This window comes from Lithobates pipiens, unplaced genomic scaffold, assembly GCF_037356315.1.
Source record: "Lithobates pipiens isolate NorthernLeopardFrog02 unplaced genomic scaffold, aLitPip1_a1.2 Scaffold_19, whole genome shotgun sequence".
NCBI lineage: Eukaryota > Metazoa > Chordata > Amphibia > Anura > Ranidae > Lithobates > Lithobates pipiens.
The window spans coordinates 17,049,287-17,072,027 of NW_027507764.1; the positions used below are offsets into that span (position 1 = coordinate 17,049,287).

A 22,741-nucleotide genomic window follows, 5' to 3' on the forward strand; every position below is an offset into this window, starting at 1 on the left:
AAAGGTATCAACAACACTCACCTAGAAACTAGACCAATTCCAAAGTTTTTATACAGCCTATTCCTGTCTCTTATTCTTAGTAAAATATAGCCATATAAAAATGTAAAAACAATCTATAGAAGTGGCTGACTTTTTAAACATTTGAACAGGCCATCATTGGATCTTGATTGAAATAGTGTGTGGGGAGGTGCAGGGTGGTAAACACTCAGAGTTCAGTGGCAGAAAACAGAATTGTATTGAAATTGAAGTTCAGGAATACCCAACATGCCCAGCAAGAAGGCAACCCAACTGGGAGCGCTCACAGAATGAAACAGCGAAGAGTAATAGCGGAAGGTCTCTGGTGTGCTGACGGTGCCTGTTTTGAGGGGTGGAATGTGGCCTGGCCGGTCCATATCAAAGTGGGGAGGATTCCAGGAAGGATGGCATGTCTCTGCACTTCCCCCTACTCATCTGGAACCTCTCCCTGATGCTAATCACTGTCCCTGACAGATGGGTGACCTGTCCCTACTCTATTCACACATGAAATGCACACCAAACCCGGGAACCAGGGTCTTGAATAGATTCTTACTGACTCAAGATGTCCACCAATGCCATATGGGATGCCAGCATCCAATCAGATGCCACCTCTTTGTGACTAAGAAGAATATAGGGGAACTAGTTTCCTTTCGACTTTCTCCTCCACTTGTATTGCCACTGTGGATGACTACAAGTGCCTACCGAAAAAGGTGATATGCTGGAAAAACCAACATAAAAATTAATTTTCATGATCCATATTTTTCATTTGGTTAAAATAAGTATACCCCTAAATGTACCTGGATGCTGATTTTGCACTCTCCAGTAAATCAATCCAACGGTTTCAGTGAAATTATTGACAACATTGCAGTTTACAGTTTTTTTTTTGGTGAAGGCCCCTTTAGAACAATGGAACTACTTTGTTACATAGTTAATCAGGTTGAAAAAAAGACAGAAGTCCATCCAGTTCAACCAAAAAAATTAAAAATAATAATATCATACAATCCCATATACCCAATTCTATACCCACAGTTGATCCAGAGGAAGGCAAAAAACCCCAGCAGAGCATGATCCAATTTGCTACAGCAGGGGAAAAAATTCCTTCCTGATTCCCCCCGAGAGGCCATCGGATTTTCAACTTTACCTATAAATGTTAGTACCCAGTTATATTACGTACATTTAGTAAATAATCCAGGCCTTTCTTAAAGCAATCTACTGAGCTGGCCAGAACCACCTCTGCAGGGAGTCTATGCCACATTTTCACAGCTCTTCCTGTGAAGAAACCTTTCCGTATTTGGAGATGAAATCTCTTTTCCTCTAGACGTAAAGAGTGCCCCCTTGTCCTTGGTGTTGACTGTAAAGTGAATAACTCAACACCAAGTTCACTATATGGACCCCTTATATATTTGTACATGTTGATCATATCCCCCCTTAATCTCCTCTTCTCAAGAGTGAATAAATTCAGTTCCTCTAAACTTTCCTCATAGCTGAGCTCCTCCATGCCTCTTATCAGTTTGGTTGCCCTTCTCTGCACTTTCTCCAGTTCCCAGATATCCTTTTTTTGAACTGGTGCCCAAAACTGAACTGCATATTCCAGATGAGGTCTTAATAATGATCTGTACAGGGGCAAAATTATATCTTTCTCTCTGGAGTCCATACCTCTCTTAATATAAGAAAGGACTTTGCTCACTTTGGAAACCGCAGCTTGGCATTGCATGCTATTATTGAGATTATGATCTACCAAAACCCCCAGATCCTTCAACACTATGGATTCTCCCAGTTGTACTCGCCCTAGTATGTATGATGCATGCATATTCTTAGCCCCCAAGTGCAGAACTTTACATTTCTCAACATTAAACCTCATCTGCCACATAGTCGCCCAATTAGACAGAGCATTGAGGTCGGCTTGTAAATTGGAGACATCCTGTAAGGACGATATTCCACTGCATAGCTTGGTGTCATCTGCAAAGACGGAAATGTTACTTTTGATCCCAGACCCAATATCATTTATAAAGATATTAAAAATAAAGGTCCCAGCACTGAACCTTGGGGTACACCACTGATAATCTTAGACCATTCAGAGTAAGAATCATTAACCACTACTCTATCGAACGCTTTCGCAAAATCCAAGTATACCAAATCCACCGCCACCCCTCTGTCCAAGTATACCACGTCCACCGGCACCCCTCTGTCCAAGTATACCACGTCCACCGCCACCCCTCTGTCCAAGTATACCACATCCACCGCCACTCCTCTGTCCAAGTATACCACGTCCACCGCCACCCCTCTGTCCAAGTATACCACGTCCACTGCCACCCCTCTGTCCAAGGTTTTACTTACCACCTCATAAAAAGAAATCAGGTTTGTCTGACGACTTCTGTCTTTCATGAATCCATGCTGTCTTTGTACACGATGTATAATTATTGAGTGTGTTTTGTTTTTCTTTCTTCAGCCACAAATATCGCCAGAAGCGGGGAAGCCTCACAGAGTTCTGATTATCCACTCGATCCAATTGGTTACGCTAAAAAGGCCATTGATGGTGTGATAGATACCAACTGGTATAATGGCTTCTGTACCCACACAAATGCGGACCCATCACCCTGGTGGAAGGTAGACCTGAAACAGAAATACAAAGTGAATGTTGTTGTAGTCACTGGACGAACAGACGGCTCAATGTACCGGATGATGGGCGCTGAGGTCCGAATTGGAAATTCTCCAGACAATAACAACCCGGTGTAAGTACCACAGGAACAGGACACTGTACGGTTACCTGTGTCAATGGGATTTGGGCTTGTGTCGATGGCATCAGTTTGAGAGGCTTCAGAGATCATGCAGAATTCATTGACAGGTGCATGTGACCTTTTCTGATCTGCATTGACCTACTCCAAGAGAGTTTTGCCTTCTCATAGACTTGTATGATAATACAAAACACATCTGATGCAAACAAAAGCTCAATGACAAAGGTCCTATGCACCACCCTGAACCCAAAATAAGAGACATTACTACATGACTGGATTTTACTTATGAATATATTTAAAGAGAAAGTAAACATTCTAAGAAAAGGGTTGACCTCACAGGGGGTCCCACCATCATATTAAACACAAATACAATTTATATTAAGCCTCCTGGCTTCCTCTTGCAGAACTACTTCTCAGGCCTCAAGCATAGGTTTTTAGTAGGGTTGCCACCTCATCTCTTTACATCCGAACACATATTGATTACACAGGTTCTGTGGCTGATTAAAGCGGAAGTAAACCCATCGATCTAACAGTTTGAAAAAACATGGCATGCCGGAAATGTTAACTGTCACATTGGTGCTCTCAACCAAACTGTCAAACCATCCAATGGCTGGTGTCGTAACTGATCACATGTGCAGCTTCATAGCAGTTAAAGATTAAAGGGAGGGGGGGCGTGGCTTGGCGCACGGGAGAGATGGCAGCATAGTGAAGGAGCTCCGCCAGACACCCTGCCTCAGCGAGCTACATCGCCGCTAACCGCCTGACGATGAGCAAGCAGAACCACTCAGCACAGCACAGCAGACCCCGCCGACACGCAGCCACCTCCAGGGAGAGGAATATTTCGGAAATCTTTAAGTCCCAGGCCGAGACGCGGAGAAGCCAGGCGGGAGCCAAGATGGCGCCGACCCAGCGGGACGAAGAGTTCAGTGAAGACTCACAGTCTGCATCGGAGGAAGGAGGTAGGAGACACACCGGACCTGACCATCCCCTCACCTACGCAGATATGTCCGGCTTTGCAGCGGACATCAAGGCTTCCTTCTCTGCTGCTATAACCGACCTGAAAACAAACTTGTTAGTTCTCACAGAGAAGATGGCCACAGCAGAGACAGCGGGCAGACGCAGGGACCATGCCATTCAGAGATTAGACGGCGTGGCATCCACCCATGCAATGCACTTCATAGAAGTTAACAGACATTTGGAGGACCTTGACAACAGGGGAAGGAGGAATAATATTAGGGTCCGGGGGGTCCCCGAATCGGTGGGTGCGGACCAGATAGTCCCTGCACTCCAGCGGGTTTTTAACAGCCTCTTAGGGAGACCAGAAGACTCCGCCATAGATTTCGTCAGGGCACACAGGGCCCGGAGAGCCAGAGGCCCGGACACCCTCCCCCCACGGGACATTATCTGCTGTCTGCACAATTTTGCTCTTAAAGAAGAGATCATGGCCAAAGCACGCAGAAACGATCACATAGTTTTTAATGGGGAACACATTAAATTGTTTCAGGACTTGTCCCAAATTACATTGCGGAATCGTAGGGCCCTGCGACCTCTCCTGGAAGCACTGAGGGCTAAGGACATTCGTTACACCTGGCGCTTCCCCTTTGCACTCCTAGTGACTCACAATGGAAAACAACATGTGCTCCGCACCCCTGAGGATCTCCCAGATTTCTGCGATTCGCTACAGCTTGACCGCATTGCTCTCCCCGAGTGGTACCAGGAATTTATCCCCGCACGGGGAGACAGGAGCCCGCTGCACTCCCCCCCAATCACGCCGGATAAGCACTCAAAAGTTGATTGGGAGGGTACATGATGGACCTTGATTAGCATACTGCTTGGGATAATTTTTGTGTTCATATGGGTGTGTGGAGGGGGGGGGGACGCTCGAGTCGGGGGCAAGTTTGCTGCCCCTGGCTTGAGCGTCCTTGTTGGCTATCTTCTGTTAAATGTTGAATGATGGAGGCGGGAGGAATTTTCTGTTTGCTATGTTGCTTGCTCATCTAGTTTTGAAGGCTTCTTGCCACAGATTCCGTTTGGCGATGTATGACTCACATTTAGATCTTATTTGCTACTCAAATAGGCAGGGTTGAGGCTGACCCATTACCCAGATAGTTCATTTTTTCCTTTTTTTTCTTTCTTGTTGGATTGTTTGCCTCTACCCTCCCAGATTGAAGAGGACTGGGCTGCAGACCCGATCTCTGCCCGCAGACCTCCCACGTTCCCCTGAAGTGGGCTGAACGTCCTAACCGGCGTCGGCACACTACTTAGTTTTATCTGGACAGTGATTGCCCGGATAAGTGAGATTTTCCACTCCTGCTATATCTACCCTGTCTGTCTGCTTCTCTTTTCACACCTTTTCTGCATCCTACCTTTTTGTCCCCTCTCCCCTCCCCCCCCCCCTTCCATTTCCCCCACTCTTGCTACCTGCTGACGTCTCGGGCGGGGTAGCCATCTGGGGTCCACTTTTGTACCTAAATTGTCCCTTCCTCTCAACAGCTCCGGTGATTGTCACTCTCACGCATACTCCTAAGTACAAGCAATGGCCTATTCGGGGCTTGGAAGATCACCCACAGTGGTGTCTCACAATGTCAAGGGACTGAACATTCCTGAGAAGCGCTCTGCCCTCCTGAGGGAACTGAGAAAAGGTAAGCCCAAGATAGTTTTCTTACAGGAAACCCACTTTAAGACCAACCAGGTCCCCAAATTGACAGACTCCCTCTTTACGGAAGCCCACCATGCCACAAACGACGCCTCCAAGTCCAAGGGAGTGTCCATCCTTCTTAGTAGAGAAGCCTCTTTCGAAGTCACAGGCAAACTGGTGGATCCCGGGGGCAGGTTTATTTTTATAAAGGGCGACTGTATGGGAGTGCCTACCACACTGGCTAATGTCTATTTCCCTAACTCAGGCCATCTGACTTTTTGTCAAAAAGTGGTGAGGGAGTTGGAGGGATTTGGGGTCGGCCGACTCATTCTCAGCGACGATTTTAACATCCCTCTCAACCCCCTAGTTGATACTTCCACTGGGAAAACCTATATAACCTTTAAAATACTCAAAAAAATTAAAACACTTTTGTACTCCCTGGACCTGGTGGATACATGGCGCTTTCTTCACCCAGACGACAGAGATTACTCATTTTATTCCATTCCCCACAACCGACATTCCAGAATTGACTACTTGTTTGTGTCCAGGAGAGACCTCCACCTTGTCAAGGAGGCTTGTATAGGCATCCAGACCATTTCAGACCATGTCCCCATTTCCTCATGCCTAGACTGGACGGACACAACTAGAGGCAGAGGCGCGTGGCGACTGAACTCCTCCCTCATATCGGACCCGGCGTTGCTGCCTGGGCTTCATGATAAATTGACTGAGTTCTTTAGTCATAATGTGACGCCGGGGATGGAGCCCTTGATGATCTGGGAGGCCCACAAGTGCTATATGAGGGGGGAGTTCATCAAGCTGGGTGCCCGACGGAAGAGGGAACGGGATAAGGAAGTACTGAATTTAACACAGACAATCAAACGTTTAGAAACTTTACACAAACAGTCCCTGTCTATGCAGTCGGCAACTGCCCTTTTAGACGCAAGAAAAGCTCTTAAACTGATCTTAGACTCCCAGACTAGACGTATTCTCTACTTCAGACGCAAACTGTATTACGAGCAAGGGGACAAAACGGGGCGTTTCCTCGCTAGAGCACTGAGGGGGCCACGGCTGGGCACTACCGTAGCGGGCATTCGCAGTGCTGGGGGTCTTATAGATAGGACCAGTGAGGACATAGCACGTCACTTCCAGAAGTATTACTCCAGCCTCTACAACCTCCCATCCCAACATAGGCCTCATGATGTGCAGGGAGACAGAATACAAGCAATTAGGGACTATATTAGGCGCTCGGGAATCCCGTCGCTTCAAGCGAAAGTTAGCGAATCCTTAAACCTTCCCATCACCTCCCTAGAACTTCAGCTTGCAGTCAAGGACCTTAAACCGGGCAAGAGCCCAGGCCCCGACGGGCTTACGGCCATATATTATAAGACCTTTCTAGACAAACTAGGGACACACCTTAGGACAGCCTTGAATTCCCTTTCGAAGCCGCGCCAGGTCCCCTCAGAATTTTTGTCAGCCCACATCACTGTCTTGCCCAAACCGGGGAAGGACCCCCTACATTGCGCCAGCTACAGACCGATTTCCCTCCTGAACATTGACGCTAAAATACTTGCTAAAATCATCTCTAACAGGTTAAAGCCCCTATTGCATGACTTGATAGGCCCGGACCAGGCGGGCTTCATGCCGGGGAGGGAGGCGAGAGACAATGTCACGAAAGTATTGAATTTGGTCCACGCCTCCGGGGAGCTCAGGATCGAGGGCCTTCTCCTGTCCACAGACGCGGAGAAGGCCTTCGATTGGGTGGCGTGGGACTTCATGTTCGAGACGTGCAGGCAGGTGGGACTGGGCTCCGAGATGATGTCTTGGATAACGTCTCTTTACCAAAACCCGTCGGCACGGTTGAAAATCAACGGTACTCTCTCGAACGCAATAGACATCCGCAACGGCACTAGACAGGGCTGCCCCCTCTCACCCCTATTGTTTATTCTCACTCTGGAGCCCTTCATCCGTTGCGTGATAGCCAACGAGAATATTGGTGGCTACCAGGTGTGTGGGAAAGAATACAAGGTCGCTGCTTTTGCAGACGACCTCATGTTTTTTATAACCAGGCCGCACATTTCCATTCCGGCTCTCATGAAAGAATTCAACACCTATGGGTTTTTGTCGAATATGAAAATTAATTATACCAAATCGGAAGCGATGAATATTTCTCTTCCTGAGTCCGTCCTGCAGTCTGCACGAGCTAACAGCCCTTTTAAGTGGGAGACCCACGCCATCAAGTACCTGGGAGTGATGTTAACACCTAGCTTGTCCTCGCTTTTTGCCAAAAATTTCCCCCCGCTTCTTAAATTGATTGAACAAGACCTTACTAAATGGCACTCTGGGTATTTCTCCTGGTTTGGCAGGGCGGCCATATGCAAAATGACCGTCCTGCCAAAAATCCTATATTTACTACGCACCTTGCCCATAAAGATACCGCAAAGTTTTTTTAAATCCCTTCAGACTATCCAAATGCGCCTCATTTGGGCGCATAAACCTCCCCGCGTTAGATTCTCACTTTTAACAAGGGGCAAGTCGGAAAGGGGGGATGGGCATCCCAGACTACGGTAGGTACTACCAAGCCTCCCACGTGGCACAAGTGGTTGATTGGCACTGCCATGCAGGGGTCAAGGACTGGATATTAATCGAATAAGCGCTTAGCCCGACTCCCCTGCGATTCTCCCCCTGGATTCCCTTCGCTAGGCTACCAAATAAAACAAAGGACCACCCGACAGTGGGCACCACGCTGCGCATACTACACCAACTCACGAAACAGAAGTCGAACAACATGTTCACATCCCCTTTGAGCCCCTTGACACCTTTATGGGGGAATCCTGATTTCCCTCCGGGTATGGGTAACCATTCCCTGTTTTCTGGGGAGAGGGGACAGCCGCTCTTGGCGGGTCACTGTTTCCTTAACCGACAAATAAGGGTCTTGACCAACTTGAAGGAGGAGAGCAAAATCCCCACCCTGTCCTGGTGGACATATTTCCAGGTCAGGGACTATGTATCCACGGGCACCCGTAGTAGAGACTTTTCCAGGGAACACACAGAGATAGAAGCATTGTGTTTGAAAGGAGAACGAGTGCCGCGGACGACCTCGGTAGCCTACAAATGGTTGACCAACAGGAAGGTTCCAGACACAGGCAGTTTGAGACAGAAGTGGTCGGACGACCTGGGAGTGACAATCACAGATGCTCAATGGAGCCGAGCTTGTACCTTAGCCCATAAATGTTCTTTGAGTACCAGGATGCAGGAAACAGCATATAAAATTTTAACGCACTGGTATGCAACACCGGCGAAACTGCATACATGGTACCCACAGACCTCAGAGGCGTGCTGGCGTTGTGGTGGGGATAGGGGAACTTTAATTCACATCTGGTGGCAATGCGACCGCATTAGCGTGTTCTGGGACAGAGTGATAAGGCTGATACGCAAAATTACGGAGACCAAACTTACACTTGATGCAGCTTGCTGCCTACTGCACATTTCAAACTTCTCGTTCAGGAAATATAAAAATTCGCTCACCAGACACCTTTTGAATGCAGCCAAATCTCTAATACCAATATTATGGAAGTCACCCCAAGTCCCCACCGCGAAAGACTGGCTACTAAAAGTAGCGTACATCTGCGAGATGGAGGATACTAGGGCTCAGGCTGAGGAGGAAGTGGACCGTTTCCATGCAACTTGGTCTCCATGGTTTGCCTTTAGATACTCTCGAGATTACCTAGATCTGATGCACTAATTATTCACTTTCCTACTGGACCTGCTGATACCAATGGGAACTAAACATTCACCGTGGGGATGCGGGTGGTTCCCTGTTCTGAGACGTCCTTTTCACCCGCCCTTACATAACTCCCTCCCCCGCCTTCCCTTATCTCTTTCTCTCTCTTCCCCCCCTCACGTTTCTCTTTCATTTCTTTCCTAACCTGAATGTGTAAATAGTGAATTTTAAGAGCTGGGCTGTGGGATAGGGCCGGGTTGGGTAACAAACTCGGCCTGATTTTTGTTTTCTGCATACACTGTAGCACTAAGGATCCCAGCCCATGGGAGAACTTGGTATATCCCTGCCTTTTTTTGATTCAGTGCTTCAATGACAAATTCTGTACCATATGTGATTTACACATTGTTGTTTTGCTTCATTTGTTTTATGTCTTAATTTCTTCAATAAACTTTCAAATGTAAAAAAAAGATTAAAGGGAGGCCAAGATGGCAGCTTCCTTGGCTGAAAACAATAGGAGGGTTTACTTCCACTCTAAGGTGGTAATTAAACTCACTTTTAGCCTTATCTGCTTTAAATTAGCCTCAGAACCTGTGTAATTAATTTGTGTTCGGGTTTAAAGGGATGAGGTGGCAACTCTAGTTTTTAGTCTGGTCCCTCGCATCATCTCTCAGCACCGCTGTGTTATGTGCAGCCCTGCTACTCTCGGCTCTTTCTCTTGTAGCTCCCTGCTTCTCTATCCCACTCCCTTGAGGCTGGACAGGGACATATTGTCTCCCGGGTAGACCCCTAAATCAATGTCAGGCCCATGATTATGCAGGTTGGTCATACCCCCCCAAACAGCCTGCTGGCCTTCAGTAATACCTCAACCCAGGCTTAGAGGCTTTTTCCTTTCCTCAACTCTTTGAAGCCTCTGGACTCCAGAACCCAATCTAAGAATTCTAAAACCCGAAAAAGACTGCAAACACAATTTTCTCTGCTCAGAACAGATATTCCGGAGCCCCCACAATTTGCATCAAAGGAAAACCCTGTGTGCCATTTACTTCTTCTAATGCCGCGTACACACGATCGAATTGTCCGGCGTACTTAGTCCGCTGGATCGCATTTCACCGGACAATCCAATCGTGTGTGGGCTTCAGCGGACTTTTTCACCGTAAACTTGGGTTTCAGCGGACAATACGTTTGTGAGTATGCTAGGCCGGCGGACTAAGAATGACGCACGCTCAGAAGCAAGTACGAGAAGGAAGCTATTGGCTACTGGCTATTAAACTTCCTTTTTCTAGTCCCGTCGTACGTGCTGTACGTCATCACGCTAGCAATCGCCGGACTTTCCGTGTGTCCGTGTGTGGATCGATGGTCCACCAGCCAATGGAGGGGCTGTAGGTCCCTTCATCAATGGAGGAGGGGTCAACGCCGTCTCGAAGGTTCCAAATTTTCTTCCAAAGGTCCCAATGGAAAAGAGATGATCTCCAACCAATATTCAATAATGACGAGAAAACTGTCGGAGAGAATCATATGTAAAACAAAATGGCTTCCCATTGTGTAGGTCAAACACAGGATTTGCTGTTTCTTGGCATAAAACCAGCATGTGCAAAAAAAAATTAAAAAAACATGATCACAGATATAAAAGTAATACAGTGAACATAGAAACCTCTCCCTATGCGTTTTATGCTGGTTTTATGCCAATAAACAGCAAATCCTGTTTTTAACCTACAGGATGGGAAGCCGTTGTTCTTTTTGTTTTACATATGATTCCATCCGAGAGTTTTCTCGCCATTATTGAATATTGGTTGGAGATCATCTTTTTTCCATTGGGACCTTTGGAAGAAAATTTTGAACCTTCGAGACAGTGCTGACCCCTCCTCCATTGAAGAAGGGACCTACAGCCCCTCCATTGACTGGTGGACCATCGGTGATCTGTCGCACGGTTCCTGTGGAGTCGAGGATTCATTTGTCCAAGCTCGTTTGACCTGGTGTTACCCACATATAGGTCCTCTGTCTCTGGTAAGAGTACCCATTTTATTCACGCTTTGTTTGATGTCATCTCCCCAGATGCCCTTGGGATCACCTTTTTTTGCTTATGCAACTTATGAGCCATCATATTGGTGACATATATATGGACTCTGGGGACTGTTTTTATTAGTCTTTGTATTCTTTGTGATGACATATATATGGACTCTGTGGACTATTAGCCTTTGCATTTTTTGTGTATTAGGATCGTACCATTTGGGTTGGTGCCAGTCACTTCACTATATATTTTTTTCATTGTCATTATCAATACTCTCTTTTCAGCGCTACATTTTTGTTTTTCTTTTTTTCTAACAAAAGGGCCACACTAAAACACCAACACATGAAATGCAGTTGCTGATCCCGCCAAAACCAAGCACAAACCAAGATTTCTTCACTAGAAACATAATCTTCTCTCCACAAAATTACACACTTGAGACACCACATGAACACTTACAAACATTTTAGGCTATATACTACTAGGGACCTTGGTTAGCCAAACAACACAGGCTCTCCAATCAAACAACAACGCCCCATAACACGGCTCAAACATACACTCTTGTTCCCAAATAAATGCATACTTGCATGCATGATGTTTTCATCTCAAAAAGAGCTCCCCCCATGTTATTCTCTACAGAAAGTAGCCAACTTTCCCCATTGTTAGTGATGGGAAAGCCATGCCTGGCTGCCCCTCCCCCGTTAAACCAAATCAAACTGCTCAGTCACACACACATTCCAGGTTTCATTAAATGGGTCCCATAGCAGAGGCAAATAATCCCAATCAATACTGACAAATCATACACAACTTACGGTTACTTACACATAGCAAACATACAATAAAAATCCCAGCATTATACCAAAAGATGAAAAATGTGTTCTTTTGCAAAGCAGAACCTACCTAAAGCATCGGACAGAGAAAACATACCCCTATGTCTCAGGACAACAAAGTTTGATGTCCTGGACTGGGATCCGTTCTCCCCCTTTCTTGCCGGTGTGAAGAAGGTTCTGTTTGCTCCATAAGGTCCTGGCTATACGCTGTACATAATCTCACCTGCGCTAACACACACCCTATCAGTCTAATGGTATAATGCATGTTACTTAACTCATGTCTCCCGCATTTCCCCAGTAAACAGACATGACCATGCTTACGTCCTCATCTCAGCATGACCCCCTGCCGAGCAGTGCACTGGCTCTTTTATTCAAAGACAGCAAAAGAAATCACAAACGGGAAGCCCTGGCTCCAACAGCCAAACGCTTCCTCCATGGGAAATGACAAGACAGGATATGACAACACAGGATATGAGTTTATACAACAACCAATGACTACCATTCTTGCTGATGGGAGCTTATCTGCAGGTGTACGTCATGGCACCCAAAATATGTTGATCAGGAATACAGGGGTGACACGAGTGCATATCCGCTAAACCGATAATGTCTTTGCAGATTGAACACATTCCCCCAGATGATCGTTCTGTGCATCGCACAGGGGCCCTTTCACCGGCAGACATATCCTCACTCTGCAAACACCTCTCTCCAACCTCAGGAAGTTTTCCACTACCTAACGGATCTCAACCAGCGCCAGTCTGCCCCAGTCAGCTCTTTAGAGCGGGTTGCTGGAGAACTAACACTGGGAGACACTATGACAATGCATATTAAATACATCTTCATAAAATTTCCACACCAAGGGACACCTTTCCCCTATTGACACCATCAATGGGGCACTATTCATTTCACTGATATGATTAATGGGGCACTATTCCTCCCAATAAAACCAATGATGGGGCACTGATACCAGGGCATTTTCTACTTCCAATGGCCACAGTCCAGCCCTCCTAAAGCCTGAAGGACAGCAAACAGGCCCATTGCTTAGAAAGTTTGGAGACCCCTGAAATAGACTTTAAATCCAACAAGCTATACCATACAGAACCAAGACATCAACAGAGGAAACACTCTGGGACGCAAGGGGATTTAGGGAAAAAATGTCCAGGGAAATCAAGTGGGTAAATAGATTTGGTTTAATTGGTGAGACTAAGTCAGTCCCCCAGAAATCACTCTGGTCATCTCTATTGCCTAGTTATTGTATGATTTTGTGCTTTTTAAAGGCAAAATTCACTTTTTCTAGAAAATAACCTATGCAGTCAATGGGGTTTAGTAGATATTAAAAGGGTGGGCAGCTTTGTAAAATAATCATTATCATTATAGTTGTATCTGTAGGACATTTAGATCCCTCCAAAAACCTGACCCCCCCCCCATGTACTATCTTGTCGCAAGGATGTGAAAACTATTCGAATTTCACTCCCCACTTCCAACATTACAAGAGTGAAAAACAATGATTTTCACATCCTTGCAAAAATGCAAGAGGGAAAGGTCCAGGAAATATCTATTCTACCGAGGGGGATATCTGACCACACATCTGTCCCGCTACACTTGAATGTTTGCCAGGATCCCACCGTCTGCCTGTGGCGTCTATTCCGCTTCTGGATCTCGGGTGAAAGGGTTGCCCCTGAGGCCGAGGCAGATATCACTAGTTACTGGAATTATAATCCCCCTGCAACCAACCCACCCTCTAGCTGGGACGAATTCAAAGTTCATGTACAAGGGTACAACCAACAGAAGATAGGACAGGGCAAGACTTAGACATGGCAGAACAGAGGGCTGCTACACTTGAACAAAACTATGTGCATACTAGACATGAAGTGACACGTGGATACCTGCAGTGTGCTCTGCGCGAGGTAATACTACTGCGGACCATGTCAGCCAAAAAGCTGCTACTCCACCAGTCACAAAGGGTCTTCGAACAGGGTGAGTGGACTGGCCATCTCTTGGCATGGCTGTCCAGAGAGCAATCAGCCCAACGGGAATGGCCAACATCAAGAATTCAGATGGACAGCTGGTGTCAGACCCTGGAGGCATAAATGCTTGTTTTGCCTCTTTCTATAGAGACCTCTATTCCTCCAGGGTTAGATACTCCGCAGCGAAACTCCAGGCTTTTTTTTGGAGGGTGTCCAACTTCCGGTTCTGATGGAAGAGACCCGCCGGAGACTGGATTCACCCTCAAGGAGTTGCAGCAGGCCATTGGTTCTATGCAGGCAGGGAAATCACTGGGAGAAGATGGTCTCCCAGCGGAGTTCTATAAAGCCCATGTGGAAATACTGGCTTGTAGGTTGCTGGAGGTGCTCTCGGCCTCCTTTGAGACTTCTTCTCTCCCCCCTCGATTTCAGCAGCTGTAATAGTGGTAATACAAAAACATGGTAAGGACTCCGAATTATGCTCCACCTATAGATCCATTTCACTGCTCAATGTGGAAGCAAAGATCCTTGCGAAGGTACTGGCTAATCCCTTGTGTAAGGTTATTCTATCTTTGGTCCACAGAGATCAGACTGGGTTTATGCCAGGAAAAGGTACTGATACCATGGCTGGGGGGGGGGGGGTACAGAGGCGGTTGCTTCGCTGGATGTGGAAAAGGCCTTTGACTCGGTGGAGTAGGAATACTTGTGGCTTGTCCTTCAAAAGTTTGGTTTTGGGCCCAACTATATCTCCTGGCTGCAGATGCTCTATTCGGCCCCTTCAGCCAGGGTTCGGACAAATGGTGTACTTTTACCCTCCTTCCCACTCCACCGAGGAACCAGGCAGGGCTGTCCTCTTTCTCCAGCCCTTTTTGCGTTGGCAATCGAGCTGCTAGCGGAGCTCTTGCGGACTTCTGGAAAAGTTCAGGGCATTTCTTTTCCCCCTCTGGTTGAGAAAGTATCAATGTATGCAGACTACATGCTGCTATATTTACAGCCACTCTCTCCAAACGGCTTTCAATTAATAGACCCACAACCCCCCTTGCAACAGGTATCCCACTTCAACTATTTGGGTATTTACATCCAGAGGGACCCAAGGAAGTACCTTGACGTTAATCTATATCCTGTCTTTCAACAGTTTACTCGTAAATGTGGGGTATGGAAGAACCTTCCGCTCACTCCAGTGGGAAGAGTTAATCTTATTAAGATGACTTTTCTCCCCGGCCCCTATACCTCAGGCCTTCTTCGCTAAACAGTCAGTTGCTAAATTAAAATTGCAAATGTCCCTAACTGAAGGTGGGTTGTCTCTTCCAAATTTTAAGAAATATTACTGGGCTGCGCAACTGGTTACAGTGAGATGCTGGCTTACTCAAGTTACTTCAAATCCGGCAGTAAACTTGGGATCCTACTCTGAGCTCAACAATCTTGTGTACCGAGGACCTAAGTATGGCCCTCACGTGACTACTCCCAAGAAGACAACATTGCTGACCTTGAAGCAGGTTACTAAATGTCTTAGTTAGGTGGGTACCATCTCTGCTCACACTCCGCTCTGGGGGAACCCCTCTTTGCCGCATCTTAAATCTGTACCAGACCCCCAAGTCTGGGCTAGATTCCAGATCACCAAACTTAACCACATAATGCTCGGAGGACGAATCCTCTCCCTGGCAGAGCTGAGGCGGCAATTTCATTTGCCACCGTGGATGTACTTCAGGTACATGCAACTTAGGCATGCTATAAGGGCGCAGTTTCTGGATGGGGTTGATCTTGCTGTGCACTCGGTCGAGTCCCTCCTAATAGAAGCTGAGATTGGCCTTACATTATACTCCATATACTTGAGACTCACTTGCAGGGTTCTCTCCGGTACAGTTAAGCTGTTTGAACTATGGCAAAAGGATATTCCTGTTTTGACTGGACTGAGGGCTTACGGCAATGCATTCCACTTATGATATCGGCCAGGGACCACTTTGTCCAGCTCAAATTTCTACACAGAGTGTACTACACTCCCTCCAAACTATCCAGAATCTACCCAGGGGTGGCGGATATTTGCCCCAAATGCAGGCAGCTGGTGGGCACCTTTATCCACATCGTGTGGGAATGTCCTCTCATTCAAGCATTCTGGCAGTCAGTGATTGCTGACATGAATAGGGTTGCTAGTCTGTCGTTAGACAATGATCCTTTGATATTTTTATTGGGCATTACTGTCACTTTGAATACTACCAAACATACTGGACTATTTGTTTTTTATGCGGCCTAGTATGCTAGAAAAACTATACTTTCCAAATGGAAGCTCCCAGAGCCCCCTCAACTCTCGGCATGGAGAGCACTTATAAATTCGGTTCTGCCCTTATGCAGACTTACATATATAGCGATACCCTCACTTAAGAGGGCCGCAAGTTTGGTTTGGGTCCTAAACACAGCTCCGCCAACCCCCCGGCAATCTGCACTACCCACTTTGGCACAGTTAGTATCTAGCAATACACATTAAATGGCTTATACTCTAAATATGTGTGTGTGCGTGGGTGGATAACTCAAGCTCATAGACAATCCTTGAAAGTATATAACTGACTTTACTTATTGTTTTTATAAAAGGAATAACATGAATCAAACATTTGGATTGCAACACATAATCAGGTCCCTGCAGTAACCAGTAATAAAGATAAACAGAGTAATCAGCATAATAAAGTATTGCTATGCAACTCTAACGCTGCCCTTTTTCAGCTACTTCCCTGCATGGGTAAACTAACACCCAACACTATCTACCTATGCAGTCAGGCCTGACTGATCTAGATGGAAGTCCAGTGAAACAATATTCGCTAGCAATCTTTCGGTGGTGCACTTGAAGAACAACTTTGTAATCCAAACGAATAATAAAGATAAAGCATCTGTCTTTAAACAGCTCTCACCACCCGGACAAGTCCAAGTCCGGTTTCTCTGCCTTTTCGTCTAGGAACAGGAATCCACCGACCTCCGAGTCTTCAATCCTTCTGGTGTACTGCAGCAAAGATGAGAAAATGTCTCTCAGGTGCAGCTAAGCTGGCAGAGGGCTCTTTGGAAAAGACTAAGAGCACAAGGCCCAGGCTTTAGGCCTTGTGCCTTCAGCAGTTCAGCACAGGCCTCCTCTTGCTAGGAGAGAGGGGGGTGTCCAAAGAGAGTGAACTAGGCCTCTCCCCCTCCTTATATGCCCTCCCCCATAAGTCTCTGGGGCATAACTCAAAACATCCTGGGAACCAGCGGGGTTCTGGGAACAGTAGTTTTATAGTCCTTAAAGAGACCCCGCTACACATATATGGGACGGAACTGCCCCCAAAAATGTGAAAAAATGTGGGCACCCTGGGTGCAGGCTAGACATATTATGGTCTAGTTGGATTTGGCCGGATTGAGTGGTGCCAAGGACTGAGTGACAGCTAGCATGGAAAGACATGCTCCCGAATAGGGTACACCTCTGCTCTGGTGGGGGGAAGATGGGTAAATCTCTATGTGGCATTCCTCTTTGTTTCTCTCCCCCTCCCCCCTCCTCCTATTTCCTTTCCCCTTCCTTCTCCTCTCCCTTCCTCCTTTCTCCTCTTTTCCTTCCCCTTCCTGACTTCCTCCCCCCCCCCCCACCTCTCTCCCTCTCCTTCTTTTTTAACTCAAAACATCCTGGGAACCAGCGGGGTTCTGGGAACAGTAGTTTTATAGTCCTTAAAGAGACCCCGCTACACACTCCCCCCACTTAAACTCTTTGGTCCCCAAAGATAAACTTTTAACACATATCCTGTACCAATTTTGAAAGTGCTGGGTATGATGTTGGTACAGGGAATTTCCACCAGAACTCAGAGGTGGGATTCCCTGTCCCACAGGTCACACTGACATGAGTGGCCTGCCTAACTGTGCCAGAGAGTGAGCTGGGGTTGCCCTCCACCAAATGGTCAGTGGAAGGATTGGAGCGTTCAGCACTTCTTCTAGCAGTCACAACAGAGTCCTCAGAGCTCTCCCCCATTTGAGAGTAGGTTAGCTTCTTGGGGGGTCTCACAACTCGGCGAGCTCTCTGTTCTCTTGGGACTTCAGGCTCTGGTGCCACAGGCTCTACTTCAGGAACATATTCTGACAGCATCACTGGTTCTGGAACATCGGTTCCTTCCTCTTCTGAGTAAATGCTAGGGATATCTTCCCAGCCTTCAGGCACACCACTAGATGGAATGAACTCTGTAGCTTCTGGGTTCAGTGTCCCATCCTGTGTATCCTCAGTAGGTGGGAGATCTATGGCAGAATTTCCTGGAGTTAATGAAGGCCACAGCCACTCAAGCTCTCCTCTTCCACCTTCACCTCGTTGGGAATCTTGTCCATCTCTAACCCGGGAGGTCTGAGACCGAGTGCTAGGTCCCGGGGTATCCAGAATGGAAACAGATTCAGGTGGATTTCTCACTGGAGGTATTCTAACTGCTTCAGTAAGCGGGAGCAAATGATTCCTGTGCCAAGTCTTCAAGGGCCCCACTTTCCCCTCTGGTTTTAGCTTATACACAGGCAATCCAGGTAGCTTTCTGCAAATGACATAGGGCTCCGATCTCCATCTATCAGCAAGCTTGTGCTTCCCAGGGATCCCCAGATTGCGTAGCAGTACACGGTCCCCAGGCTGCAGGTCTTGCACTCGAACCTTCAGATCGAAGTTCCTCTTGTTGCGGGCTCCCCTTTGGTCCGAAGCCGCCTGAGCTCGTTCATGGGCCACTTTCAAATTGTGTCTAAGTCGGTCCACATATCCCTTGTGGGAGGTAGCAGAGGCATGGTCTAGGGAAATGCCAAAGGCCAGATCCACCGGCAATCTTGCTTCTCTCCCAAACATGAGCCGGTAGGGGGAGTAACCTGTCACATCACTTGTGGTGCAGTTGTAAGCGTGCACCAAAGCTGATATGTGTTGGCTCCAGTGTTGCTTATTCTCTGTCTCTAGAGTTCCAAGCATGTTTAGTAAGGTCCGATTAAACCTCTCAGGTTGGGCATCTCCTTGTGGATGATAAGGTGTAATCCTGGTCTTCTCTACTCCCAATGAGTCCAGTAGGTTCCGGATCAGACGACTCTCAAAGTCCCTTCCTTGGTCTGAGTGGATTCTCTGTGGTAATCCATAGTGGACAAAGTATTTTTCCATGAGCACCTTGGCCACAGTGGAGGCCTTTTGGTCTTTGGTGGGGAAAGCCTGGGCATAACGGGTGAAATGATCGGTTACCACCAGAACATTTCCCAATCCACTCAAATCGGGTTAGAGGCAGAGAAAGTCAATGCACACCAGATCCATTGGACCCTGACTCTGTAGGTGGCCCATTGGGGCAGCTTGATGGGGTAGAGTCTTCCTCTGGATGCATCGTGCACAATAGAACAGGCTTCTGACAAGCTGGAAAGTTCTCTCCGCCCCTAGATGGCCATGCTGGTCATGTAAGGCAATTAGTACCGTCTCTCGGTGCTTCTCTGGGAGAAACAACTGCCACTTATCTTCTGAGTTATCAGAGGGGCCCCTTCAGTAGACCACTCCCTGATGTACCTGTAACTTATCCAACTCTTTCCTCAGCAGGCGAGCCTCCTTGGAAGGGTGATGTCGAAGTCCCTCTGGATTCTCGTTCTCCAAAGCTTCAAGGACCAATCTCCCCATGGGGTTTTCCAGTTGGTCATAGCTCAGCTCCTTTCTGGACAGCTTTGGCAGGAGTTCCTCTGCTAGTTGAGTTACCCCACAGTAGGGTCGAGGGACTCCCACTGCGGTGACTCCTATCTCCTCTGCTCTGGGGCCCCCTCTTGCTTGAAACTCAGCACCCTGACAGAGTGCTCGCACTCCTTCCGGTGCTACCTGGGTCCAGTCTTCCCAGTCATTGACCATGACATGAGATCTTCGGGACAGGGCATCTGCATCCCTATTTCCAGCCCCTGGTCTGTACTTTAGACTGAAGTTGAATCCGGATAATGCAGCCAACCATCTGTGTCCGGTTGCACCTAACTTTGCAGTAGTGAAGAGGTAGGTCAGAGGATTGTTATCTGTCTTTACGGTAAACTCCGCCCCATAGAGATAGTCCTTCAGTTTGTCTACTACTGCCCATTTGAGGGCCAAGAACTCCAATTTATGAGTGGGGTAGTTCTTCTCCGAGGGAGTCAGGCTCCGGCTCACATAGGCCACTGGTCGCAGCTGCTCTTCATACTCTTGATAGAGCACTCCGCCTAGGCCCTCATGACTGGCATCGACATGTAGCTCATATGGTCTGGTGGGGTCGGCATAGGCCAGGACTGGGGCCGTGGTAAGGCTCCTCTTCAAGGTTCGGAAAGCCTCTTCACACCTTGGGCTCCACTGATCTTGAACCGACTCACCGGCCCTCCTGGGTCCCAAGCCATCCTCTTCTCCTTCAGTCTTGAGCAATTCGTTTAGTGGCTTGGCAATCCGGGCAAACCCATCCACAAATCTTCTATAATAGGAGCAGAACCCCAGGAAAGATCTGAGCTCTGTGACTGTTGTCGGTCTTGGCCAAGAGGTAACTGCCTCCAACTTCTCAGGGTCTGTAGCCACTCCCTTTTCAGACACTATGTGTCCCAGATAGTTCACAGAGGATTGGTAAAACCGGCACTTCTCGGGAGAAAGCTTGAGTCCCTCTTCGCTGAGTCTTCTCAACACCTTCTCCAACCTGGCCTCATGTTCTTCCAAAGTCTTCCCGAAGACAATGACATCGTCCAAGCACACAAGGACTTCTATGAGGTTCATGTCTCCAACGGTCTTCTCCATAAGGCGTTGAAAGGTAGCAGGGGCTCCAGACAGGCCCTGAGGCATTCTGTTGAATTCAAAGAATCCCACTGGGGTTATGAAAGCTGTCTTCTCTCGGTCTTCCTGGTGCATGGGGATTTGGTAGTACCCACTCTTGAGGTCCATTACACTGAACCACTTGGCACCAGACAAACTCTGTAGGGCATCCTCTATTCTCGGTGTGGTATACTGGTCAGGGATGGTCCTCCTGTTGAGAGTCCTGTAGTCGATACAAAGCCTCAACGACCCATTCTTCTTTCTGACCACCACTATGGGGGAGGCATAGGGACTTCTAGACTCCCGAATTACACCAGTCTTCTTCAACTCCGCAAGCTGCTCCCTCAGATCCTCCAGATCAGCTAGAGGGACCCGCCTAACCCTTTCTCTGAAGGGTTTGTCTTCTTGGAGGCAGATTCGGTGGGTGGCACTCCTGGCACATCCCACATCAAACTCATCCTTTGAGAAAATCCTCTCCCATCTAGTCAGCTGGGCCTTGGCTCTCTCCTTCCAGGCTCCAGGTAGGTCCGGGTTCTCCATGGAAAGTTTTTCCCAAACATCTCCTCCTTCACCCGTTCCTTTTACTTCCGACCAGCTGACTGGGGCCGCAGGACTCACCTGCCCCAACAGCATTCTGGCAGGGATCTCTATGGGTCTCTCCGTAGGGTTTCTCACACTCACTGGGACTCTTCCTCGAGCCTTCTTCAGGGCCTTGATTGAAATCACTTCCGGTATCACTTCCAGGCCTGAGTGATCCTCCCTTGGATCGGATTCCAGCATGACAAAGGGGCCAGGCTGCTCCCAGGTAAGCTTCACCGTGGCACTGAGGCAGGCTACCTTTCCCGGCTGCAGCACCACTCCCTCTCTCCCAAGTCTCCACACCTTCCCTATCCCCTCTCCTGGGGTCTTCTGCTCTAGGACCAACCGTTGGTAGGCTGTCTTCAGCATGGGATGGATATTGGGATCTTGATGGTTACTCGTCTCCACTAGAGGGGTCAGAAGTCTTCGCACCAGATCCGTATTGGTCCCTATGATGAGGGACATCTTGCTGGCCCCGGGCGGTCTAGGACACACAACTGCCAGGGTGTCAAACACCTCTGTTTTCCCCGCCACAGATGGATCGAAGGTCAGCTTTATGGGCAGGTAACCATCGTAGGGGAAACTCTGAGTTCCCAGGCCCCATATCTCCAGCTCTTCTATCTTCTGTATAGGCAAATGGCTCAAGTGCCTATCATAGAAGTCTCTGTACAACAAAGTCACTTGAGCTCCAGTGTCCAGGAGGGCCTTCGTGTAGACTCCTTCCACCTGGATGGAGACAGTGGGGGACGGACCGACCAATTCTTCTGGGTAGGCCCGGGTTGAGGCCACCCTCTTCTGGGGACCCGTCTTCATCCAGTTGGTTTTAGACTTTATTCTTTTTCGAACCTGGTATGCATTGACCCTCCCCACAGTAATGGGAGTACAAACCCGCTGAGGGATGTTATTGTCTTTTATTTGTAGACATTCCTTCTGAGGGGTCTGGTTTTCTCTCTCTCTCTTCCTTCTATTCAGTTTGGAGTTCACTGAAAGGCATGGGCACCCGGTTGACTCCCTCACCGGGGCCCTCTGAAGTTTCCCGCCGGCTGGCAGTTATCTATCTTCTTCTTCTTGGGACTGGAACATCTACTGATGAAGTGGCCACTGCCCCCGCAGTTGTAGCATAGCATCTCTTCTCGGTCTCGAGTGGGGCTTGGTGTTGGTGTATCTGGAAACAACTCCTTCCTAGGACTTGATTTCTCGGCTCCCCCTTGACCTTTCGCCATCATAGCAGTCAACATCTCTATCACCTGGGACATCTGTAACTTCAAAGTGTCCACCTCCTCATCTCTAGCGGGAGTCATGGCCGGTGTAACTATTGCTACCGGTTGTTTGACGGACTCGGTGAGATGTTCTTCCCTTTTCTCTTCCAGTAGGGCCTCTTCCTCTCTGATCATTCGGATGAGGTCAGTGTACTCCAGATTCTTCCCATCCAGTCGGGCACGCAGTGTCCATGCAATAGGATCCATGGGTTGAGCTCCCCTCAGTACCTGTTGAGCACGGGCCTCATCTACTTTTCCT

General features: G+C 47.9%; 1 protein-coding gene across 1 annotated transcript in view; it reads left to right on the plus strand.

Annotated features, from left to right (window-relative positions):
* Positions 1 to 22,741, plus strand: part of LOC143997915 (fucolectin-like) — a 33,686-nt gene that overhangs the window by 266 nt on the left and 10,679 nt on the right. Inside the window, exon 2 of the mRNA XM_077493737.1 lies at positions 2,465 to 2,747. Within this exon, the coding sequence (XP_077349863.1) occupies positions 2,465 to 2,747 (283 nt within the window). The remainder of the gene's footprint in view (positions 1 to 2,464; positions 2,748 to 22,741) is intronic.